This window comes from Squalius cephalus (assembly GCF_949319135.1).
Source record: "Squalius cephalus genome assembly, chromosome: 3".
Lineage (NCBI taxonomy): Eukaryota > Metazoa > Chordata > Actinopteri > Cypriniformes > Leuciscidae > Squalius > Squalius cephalus.
The window spans coordinates 2,898,000-2,908,914 of NC_137124.1; the positions used below are offsets into that span (position 1 = coordinate 2,898,000).

The following is a 10,915-nucleotide window of genomic DNA, read 5'->3' on the forward strand; positions in this document are numbered from 1 at the left end:
TACAGGCTTTGGATGGGTGCTTTGGATCACCACGTGATGAAGCGCTTGCCGGACACAGCTGCATCGCGACAGAACGTTCAACCGTGGGAATCCCAGTGTACCCACAAGCATCAGCTTTATCGAGGGGAGGAAAGGCGGAGAAAGCCGACGAACGATCGCGGGAAGACATGGGTGCCTTCCAGGACCGCGTGACTTCCTCATGCACTTCCGGGAAGAAAGGAATTGGGGTTGGGCGGCGACGGGTGTCAGCGGCCGCTCCCAAAAACCAATCATCCAGCCGCGAGCGCACCGGATCAGGTGGCGGGGACCACTCAACACCAATGGCCGCGGCTGCCCGGGAAAGCATGGCGGTCAGCTCGGGATCAGACTCGGGCAACGCTGGCACGCCCGAGGGCGGCAACGCAGCCGAATCCTCACTTCCCGAGGACTCGCGCCCACCTTGTGATGCCGCGATCGACATGGTATCTTCCTCTGGAGCTCCAAACGAGACGCGCTGGGGCTCCGAAGAGGGACCAGCGGTCTCAGTTTGTACACTCGCGGGTACCGATGCTGAAGAGGGGTGTGTGGACCGTGGACGTGTCGGCGGTATGTCCCACACAGTCACCCTCAGGTCACCCCGGCCACCAGCCGAAGTACTAGCCCTCTCGGAGCCAGTAGATCGGGGTGTGGGTAGGGGGACTCTCGCTCTGGTGAGCTCATTGAGTCTCGACCGCAGCATGGAGATGGTCATGTTCCCGCAGTGAGAACATGAGTCATCCATGAACGCTGCTTTAGCGTGATCAACGCCCAAACACGCTAAGCAGAGTTCATGCCCATCAGAGAAAAATATCTCGCGACCGCAACCAGAAGTGCACGGGCGAGGCATCTTTAAAAAGACGTGCCGCGTGCAAGCTCTTTTTGTGAGAGGATAAACTCCGCGGATGCTGAAGCGAACAGGGAGAAAACACACTAACTGTCAGATCACTGAACAGATCAAGCAGGGTAGTGAGCACTCGCTGAAATCGCCGTCACACCAACACCGGAGAGTTCGCTCGTCTCGAAGGTAAGAGAAGACTAACTCAGAATATTTGGCTTACAGGAGTGGAGAAGTTCTCGGCTCCGAAGCGAAAGCATATCTGCATTTGTGCAGCGTACTTCCTTATATACCCCCTGCGGCGGGCGGAGTTACGCTATGCAAATTCCGCAGACCCATGGCATTTCATTGCCATTGGCTCGTTTTCTAATACTTGAAGGTGATAGGCTTCTAAGCGAAACCCCAATCGTCGTCATCCGACGTAACTCGGAGTGACCACGAAAGGGAACTCCATTCACAAACTTCACCTGCCCTCTGGAATTCCAGATACCCGTGTGAAGTTGGAGTCAGTAGTTAAAGAGACATTTCAGATACAAGGGACCTTTACTCTACATTACAAAGACACTGATTTTGAGGAGTTCTTTTCTCTGACTTCTACATCTGAGCTTAAAGATAAAGACACTATCAAAGTAGTGCAAGTTGAGCCAGTGACTATAAATTTAACAACAATTGACAGTTTAGAGTGTGCTGGCCCTTCTACCTCTGATGCCCCAGTAAGTTCAGATGACTGTTCAGTTGCCTCTTCGGCTCCCTCATCATTTGGCGCATCAGATGACACCGTATTGCTCTGCTCTCCAGACAGTCATGGACAAAGATCAAAGCCGTGGCCATCACCGTTTGAAATTCCAGAGTTTGCCTATGACACTGAGCTGGTTCTGAAGTCTGCTAATGATGCATTCAGAAATGATGGAAGTACTCTGAACAATCCAAGTGTGAAGTCCGATATTCTAGAGAAGTTGGCTGAAAAGATTTTCCAGTTTTGTGCATATCCGACCAGCCAGCAAATTTCCTCAGTTGCAGAGGCATTAATCCAAAAGTATCCTTGCTTAAAGGAGCCTGGGTCATACTCCGGATTCTATGGATGGCAAACCAGTCTAAAATTCAAGATGGGAAACTATCGGTCAAAATTGAGAAGTATCGGTTGCCCAGAAGTAACTGTGAATTCAGCTAAAAATAAAAGACATGCTGCTGTAAAAAAGCCAAAGAAAGCAGAAATAAACTACCTCCCTCCACATCCTGTGGGAGTAACTGAACAGAGTCTAGAACAAGAACGGATGGAGCTTCTTGATGATGTCAAGATAAGGGATAACTGGAGAAATATTAATCAAAAAATGTCCAGAACTTTCTCCTACCGTCGTCAGGAAATTGTGGAGAAGAGTCCTTCTATTGCAAGCATACAGGAAAGATGGCCTGCTTTGTTCGACACCTCTCAGGTATCTACATTTTTATTTCCTTGTTTTATTTCTGCTCTAAATTAGTCTGAGTTTTGAGTAATGTATTGTTGTCTTTTTAGGTCAAAGAAGAATTCAGGAGGTTGACAGCTGTTGAGCTTGAAACAACATTCATGGCAAACCTGGACAAACACACAGATGCACTTCTGTCTTTGTTCCACACCAAGGGAGGAAATGCTGGACAGCAAATTAGAGAAATTTTGAGTATGCTAAACCAGGTATGTGGATAGTTTATGTAGGGTTGTAAAAAGTAACAGTACTTTAGTACAAAGTCGGTACTGAAATTTTAACACTTTTTTTATTTTATTTTGAGCGCTGTTGAACGGATTCTGACTAGCTTAAACACCTCTGATTGGCCATTGTGTTCACCCACTCTGATAGACCGCTGATAGACGCCTGCTTTCAAATGCTCACATGTGTATCTGTATAAGCACTTGGTGAAGAGTGTAAAAGATTGATGTTAGCAATTTTTTTCTGAAGCGTTGATTATTGTAGCCAATCACAGACATATCTGTTGAGCATGTGAACACAATGGCTAGTCATAGGTGTTTAAGTTAGTCAGAATCCGTTCAACAGCACTCAAAATGCTAGGGGGAAATGGTGGTACTGTAACATTTTTAACATTTCAGTACCGGTACTTTTGACAATCCTAGTTTGTTGGCACGTATATATTTTATATATCTATATTCAGTGCCTTCTAAAATGTTTGGGACTAAGCCTTTTTTTCTTATTATTTTCCTCTGTACTCCATGGTTTTAGATTTATAAACAAATAATTCACTTGTTGTTCAATTGCACATTATCAAGTTTTATTAGAGAGTATTTCTAGACATTTTAGTTTTAACATGCAGAAATTACAACAGATCTTAAATAGTTGCAGACATTTCAGGGCATCAAAAAAATTATGACGCAGCAATACTTTGCCTTTAATGACTACTTGTACTGTAGGCATCTTCAGCTCCCACTTAATTTTTGGGTTCACCCAAAAATAAAAATACTGATTCTCACCCTCATGTCGTTCCACATGTTAAACCTTTGTTTATCTTCAGAGCAGAAATGAAGATCTTTTTAATGAAATCTGAAAGCTTTTTGTTCCTCCATTGGCAGCAGAGCCGCCTTAACCTAATGTTAGGCCCCGGGGCTGAGAGGTTTTGTAGGCCCCCCATCCCCTCGATTTATAGAGTCTAATTTTTAAAAAAGTGTAATATCTAGGTAATCTACATCACAGAATGCATTAGTTTCTTTCGAGACCTACAACAGTGAGTTTTTTTTATATTGTTTTCAATTTTAATATTGTTATTAACATATCACTGAGCACATAAACACAAGACACAACAAGACACTACAAGACACTTTATTTAACAACCACACACAGCAACTAAATTTCAACTTTATGTAAATGAGAAGCGATTTTCGCGAGCGACAACCAATAGGAAAGAAGCCTTTCAGTGGAGCTCAGCTCCCGTCACCGTCTCGAGTGCAGGCAAGACAGAAGAGTTCGAGGGCGATTTCACTGTTTTATATGATTTGACAGTAACTAACCACAAACATGGATAGGCTATAATAAAATGATGCATGGAAAAGAAACTGTCGACAGTCTCAGTGAGTTTATTCTGGATTTAGTACGTAAATCATTTTGTTTACAAATTAGATGCTTTGCAGTTGTTATATAGCCTACATGTTAAAGATTTTATTTTGGATGTGTTCATTGTGATTATACTGGCTGGGTTTATAAAAGTTTATAAAATTGAAAGGATAATTGCTTGGTGCATTTGGAAACAAAGCTTGTCTATTTCTAAATGTATTTGCGTGCATCTGTCCGTGTGTTGAAAAAAAACTTAGATTAAACACACTCGCAACAGACACACCCCAAAGCGAGACGTTAGCGGCACTGAGTGGACTTTTGCCTCATTCGCGCCGCGGGACCTCTAGACATGCGAAAACGCGTCTTTACATAGACTTAACATTGAAATCACTCGCGCCAGACGCTCTTTTCGCGTTTGGTGTGAACGCACCATAACAATAACATTAGAGCGACAGCACTACCAACGTCCACAAGCGACTAGCGACATACAGCGACAAAATCTGACAAGTTAAAACAATATGACCTTTTCAGCTCATCATAAACCTGAACATGGGAGGCCCCTGAACTTGGGAGGCCCCTGGGCTTCAGCCCAGGTAAGCCCGTGCATTAATGCGGGCTTGATTGGCAGCTACACAATTTCAACTTTGACGCTTCAAAAAGCTCATAAATACATTGTAAAACTAATGTTAAACTAATGAAGCGTCAAAGTTGCAATTGTGCTGCTGCCAATGGAGGTACAAAAAGCTTTCGGATTTCATCAAAAAGATCTTCATTTGTGTTCCGAAGATGAATGAAAGTCTTACAAGTTTTGAACGACATGAGGGTGAGTAATTAATTTTAATTACGTTTTTTTTTTTTTTTGTTATCTATGTAACCCTGCTATACCTTGTTTATTTTTTGTTTTGTTTTTTAAATGTAAACCAATTAACTGTAAAGCGTCTTTGAGTGTCTAGAAAAGCGCTATAAAAATAAATGTATTATTAATTTTCAGATCATTGTTGTAGTGTATAGCAGCAGAATTTTCTGCTTTTTCAAAATTAATTTTGCTTCCAACTTAATTTGCCATCAGCAGTTATACAGTCAATGAAGATGAGTTTGTTACATAATGCTCAAACTCTATGGGGTCTCTGTATAATTGTTGTTTTGTGTGTATGCACCATGAAAAACCACATTTTGTATACTTTTCAGACCAGTCCTGTGGAAAAACGCAGAGAAGTTGTAATTCGATGCTTAATTGTCTACCTCTCAGAAAATCCTGACAATCTCATCAAGCATTATCAGGTGAGCATCTAAAATCGATCAATAACCAAGTTGAGCTCCAAACCTAAATAAACAACTTGTATAATGGCAATTAATTAATTTAACCAAATTAGATGTAAGAGGCTGTTAGAGATTTATTTTATTTTAAAATATAAAGGTACATTTCTTTCGCATTCTGTGTTTCAATGCAATGTATTTTTTGCAACATTCTGATCAATAACAAGTGATTTTTTTTTTTTTTTTTTTTTTTTTTAAGGATACTCATGGGAATGAGGAACTGGAACAGCTCACACTGAGGATCATAACAAAAGGTGGCTCAGCAGATGATCCTTTACAGACTGAGGTAATGCTGGAAGGCATAGAGGTGATGACGGGGTTGTCAGGTGTTGCGAAGGCTTGTGTTTATCTACTTGGCCTAATTTATGCAATCAATCTGAGTTACCCCAAAGAGCTCAGATACTCATTTGAATGTTTTCAAAAGATTCTACTGGAACTAGACAGTGGCAAACTTTCTCCACAGGTTTACTCTCTGAAGAACAAGCTTCTTTGTTGAAACAATAGATTGATGGTTTTGTTCTGACCATTACGACTCAAAATATGTTCACAGGACCTTTTTAGCCAAACGCATCTGGTTTTAGTACAGTGTTAGTTTGCAAAGGTTTGATTGTAGTCTTGTTTTATCCTCAGGTTCTTTGCTGCATGTTCCAAAAGTAAATGTTGCAAAAAAATTTATATTTAGAGAAGTGTTGCAAAGAGTGAAAAATCAAGAAAGTTTTGTAAAGATTGCAATCTCTCTTACAAAAAAGGAAAGAAAGAAAATGCTTTGGTTTTGTGCTACTTTTATTCTTAAGAGGTTTGTTGCATGTTTCAAAAGTAAATGTTGGAAAAATTTGAATATTAAGAGAAGTGTTGGAAAAATTTGAATATTTAGAAAAGTTTTGCAAAGAGTGAAAAATCAAGAAAGTTTTGTGAAGATTGCAATCTCTCTTACAAAAAAGGAAAGAAAGAAAATACTTTGGTTTTGTGCTACTTCTTAAGAGGTTTGTTGCATGTTTCAAAAGTAAATGTTGGAAAAATTTGAATATTAAGAGAAGTGTTGGAAAAATTTGAATATTTAGAAAAGTGTTGCAAAGAGTGAAACATCAAGAAAGTTTTGTGAAGATTGCAATCTCTTACAAAAAAGGAAAGAAAGAAAATGCTTTGGTTTTGTGCTACTTTTATTCTTAAGAGGTTTGTTGCATGTTCCAAAAGGAAATGTTGGATAAATGTAAATCTTTTAAGAAGTGTTGCAAAGGTGAAAAAGTGACCTGTTAAAAGTGATTTTCCATTTGTTGATTTGGCACATTTTGTTACATTACATGTTAAGGCTTTGCAGCCTTTGGCAAAAATAAATAAAATAAAGTTAAATGCTTTATTGTGTGTGATTTGCATGTAATTTATTTTAAGACATTGAATGTACTGGAGCAGTGCAGTAAGCAGACCAATAGCTGAAGATCTAAAATAAGTTCAAATGGTTGGTTCAACTCATTTAATTGTCTTATTTTTATATATGAAATGAGCTTAAATGTTAAGATTTGTTTTGATCTCACATGGCCTGCACTGTGTTGGATTTACTTAAAATGTATATGCACCATTTTTGCATCATACTTTTTAAGTAATCCCAACTTGGAATAATTTTACATAAAATTAACAAGAAAACCTTTGTAATATGTACTTAAATATTTGAGTTCACGTAACATTCTTTACTTAAAAATATATGTAACGTGATGCATATATTTTTAAGTAAAGAATGTTGCGTGAACTCAAATATTTAAGTACATATTACAAAGGTTTTCTTGTTAATTTTATGTAAAATTATTCCAAGTTGGGATTACTTAAAAAGTATGATGCAAAAATGGAGCATATATATTTTAAGTAAATCCAACGCATCATTTTTTAGAGTGCAGATGGAGTAATGGTCGGTCAGGTCGGGTCAGGTTAAATGATTTCAGGTACGGGCCGGGTTCGGGCTTCAGTTTAAAGCCCTTGCAGACCTCTAATCTGAACCCTCTCGGCAGCCCTGCCCCGCGTATGAAGAGCTGCTAGGTGTTATGGAGCGCTCCAGACAGACTCGAACTGTCGTGGGGGCGCACTAGGGAAGAGGAGGCTGACAAGGCTAATAATCATAATCATAATCATAAGGCTGATTAGCCTTCTGCATTAGGTTACAGTTTTTCTCGATTGCTTAAACACAGAAACTATGCCCCGTATTCACAAAACTATAAACACAAATCCATAACGTCTCACCCAATTCCCCAAACATCCTATTTTCAGGTCAAAATGAAGCTCTACACTCAAAACCATTCACTCTTGCTGAAAAACCAAACTTTGCCCTCAAACAGGACACACAAGCCCTCAAAATCACACACACTACAACATAGTCTAAGACATTGGTGCAATAAATTCAAAACAACATTTCCAAAACTGGTAAGTTATGTTGCTTGTGGTTCCCCCCATCACAAACCTTTTCACATGATGAACACAAAAGACACAACCAGTGGATACATTGACACATTTTTATTCATACACAGAAAACACACACAAACAAAAACTTTTTTTTTTTCCTGTTTTACTCTTTTTTTTTCCTCTCTCCTCTAATTTTTTTTTTTTTATATTTACTTACAGTAAGATGTGTGTGACCAACATATGACAGTAAAAGAGCACACACAAACCATATTCTAATATGGAATTCGAATTGTATTGGAATAAAGAGTGTTGGGACGTGACAGGAGGGCCTCCACTCAAGGAGACAATATGATGGACACGTCTAAGAATGTTCCACATATGGTTGAAATACCATCATTTACCTAGAAAGATAACATTCTGGGAGTCAAGACTATAAAGGAGGAAGGATGCCCTCCCTTCACTGTCACACTCTGCAGCCGCACTGTCTGACTGTACGACTGCTGGCCTTTTCTTGCAAGAAAATAAACCTCATCAAAGACTATTGGAAATGTTTGTCTCTTATTCAGTGATAGAATTTTGTTTGCCACCACACCTCCCTGAAGGTTCTCGAGGCGACGGTAAAGCGACTCAAATTTGGCCTTAATCGTAGCCGAGCCTCCCTCATAGTCAGACCATTGACAAAGACATGGGCAACTAGAGTGGCTTGAATTTCATCTGAGACTGCTTGTCTTCTTGTCCTTGCCCTTCCTCCTCCTCATTCTTATCCCTCTTCCTTCATGTCTTTCTGGATCCATTGTTCCAAAATGCAATAAACTGATTTGGGCCCTTTTATATATCTATTGAAGGTTCTGATTGATTTTTCCAAAATCATTGTTGTGAAGTGTTTAAACCTCAGTTCTCATAAGTATCAATGAGATCAAAAGATCGGATTATTATGTAATTCAGACATTTTCCTGTCCCAGCATTTATGCTCAGTTTAATCAAGTAAAGTAAGACTGCATAAAAAGAAGGAAAGTTTAATGATTGCGACGTACTGTTTCATGTATTACAGAGCGCAACATCACAAAAGGACAAGAAAAATGGGAGGTAAGAAATGATGGCATAAAATAACGGCTGAATCGGTACTTAAAATTGCAGTGGTTTTATGTCAATGAAGCACATCACAACTGATGGCAGCTAGGTTATGATAAACAGTAATGCAGACAATTAACTGTAAATTACAATGCATTGAGTATATTACAGAGCATGAGTATATTTTTCAATCTATAAAAAATATATTTCTTTACAACACTCTTAATAAAAACTCCATTAACAAAAGTGTCTCCTTGAAATAGCTAATGAATCTAAACCTGAGAGAAAGATTGTCCTTCTTGGGAAAACCGGAGATGGAAAAAGCAGCACTGGGAATACAATCCTTAGAAAACAAGTATTCCAGACTAAAGCTTCGCCTGCATCTGTGACTGGAGATTGTTCAAGCGCAAATGGGATTGTTAATGGAAGAAAGATCACTGTTATTGATACACCCGGAATCTGAGACACAGTTGTTAATGAGGAGGTCATCAGAGCTGAAATCATTAAATCCATCACTGAAATGGATCCAAGTTCTTACATGTTTATAATGATTCTAAAGGTTGGAAGGTACACGGATCAGGAAATTAAGATAGTAGATACTATGAATTCATATATTAAAGAGTTTGGAGAGGATATCAACAAACGTATATCAGTTTTATTCACTCGCGGTGAAGATCTAGATGGTCAAACCATTGAGGAATTTGTGAAGAAGAGTCCAAAACTACAGGAGCTTGGAGAAAATTGTGACGGCCGTTGTCACGTCATTGACAATACACACTGGAAAAAACGTTGGTGGGGATACAAGAGCAACAGAGTTCAGGTGAAAAATCTGCTGGATACTATAGACAAGATGGAGCAAGAGAACGGCCACTACACCAATGAGCTGCTTCAGATAGTGGAGAAAGAAATTGAAGAGGAGATTGAGAATATAGATGAAGAGAATCTGTCTCCAGAAGAGAAACGAGAAAGAGCAAAGAATGCTGTTTATAAGAAGCTTCTCAAAAGGCTTGCAGGAGTGGCGACAGGGACACTGATCGGTGCTTTTCTGGGCATCGCTGTCGCTGTGGCATACGTTGTGACTTTACTGAAGGAAGAAAAGCTTATAACAGTGGTAGAACACACAGATACTGGTTCATGTATCGCTGTGAGCTTCATGTTGGGAACGGCAGCTTTTGGGGGAGGTGTTGTAGGAGGAGTCACTGGATGGGATGAAGCAGAAGAAGCTGATTCAGTCTGTGACGCAATAACGAAGACAGTGAAAGCAAACTATGAGTTTGCAAAAGAAATCGTCCAAATGGCAAAAGACCTGTAGTGTTAGATGACGGTTTTAAATGAAATGCTGCAAAAATCTTGTTTCGAAGAATACTATTTCGTGTTCTTTAAAAAATCGTACAGACGCATCTTTATAAATGTTTTACCAAAGTGCAATTACTATAGCTGAGAATATTCACAGGACAATATTCAATATACAAATAATTAATATTTGTATTTACACTGGATTTATGTAAATAATCAACTGTTTAGGTCTCTGTCATGTAACAGCACACTCTATATATTATGAATTTGTTTGTTGTTGTTGTTGTTGTGTGTTTTTTGCTAAGTGTATCTGTTCTGTTGGCTTTAAAAATGGTTTATACATTCATTTTTTGTTCCAATTTATTTACAATTAACATTTGTCAATTTGATCAAAAATTAATAAAAGAAATAATAAAAAAAAGTAAATTCTCTCTTAATACCTGGGATTCATTATGAGAAAAAAAAAAAAAAAAAAAAAAAAAAAAAAAAAAAACCAAGCATGTTAGCAGCAGACTGACCTAAATCTAATGCTAGGATTTGATGAAAGACAAGAAATCTTAAAATGCCAAATTATCACATACCTTTAGTCTAATTATTATTTGTATTTTCGGGATGTGTAATGTTCAGTGAGGGTTGCAGAAGCTATCTGTAGAGATATAACATGGGAATTTATAAAATAACGTTGTCAATCCAACTAATACACAACATGCCATTAAAAAGCTTTAGAAATCTCCATTTTGTCCGTCCTGTTCTCATTTTGAAACTCATTCTGCTCTCTCATCGCACCCTCTAGTGGACATTGAGCCATGCTACAAAATACAGGGAACATAAGTTGAAGCGTCAAGTCAAGTCACCTTTATTTATACAGCGCTTTTTACAATTTAGATTGTTTCAAAGCAGCTTTACAGCGTTAATAGGAAATTAATAGAATTAATTGTTTTGTTTGTACATCAAC

At 38.7% G+C, this 10,915-nt stretch overlaps 1 protein-coding gene across 1 annotated transcript; it reads left to right on the plus strand.

Annotated features, from left to right (window-relative positions):
- Positions 1–9,184: 9,184 nt before the first annotated feature.
- LOC307156533 (uncharacterized protein) lies at positions 9,185–9,993 on the plus strand (the record flags this gene model as incomplete). Its single annotated transcript, XM_079867947.1, has 1 exon — positions 9,185–9,993. The coding sequence occupies one exon, from the start codon at positions 9,185–9,187 to the stop codon at positions 9,974–9,976; it is 792 nt and encodes a 263-aa protein (XP_079724073.1). The 3' UTR covers positions 9,977–9,993.
- Positions 9,994–10,915: the final 922 nt, after the last annotated feature.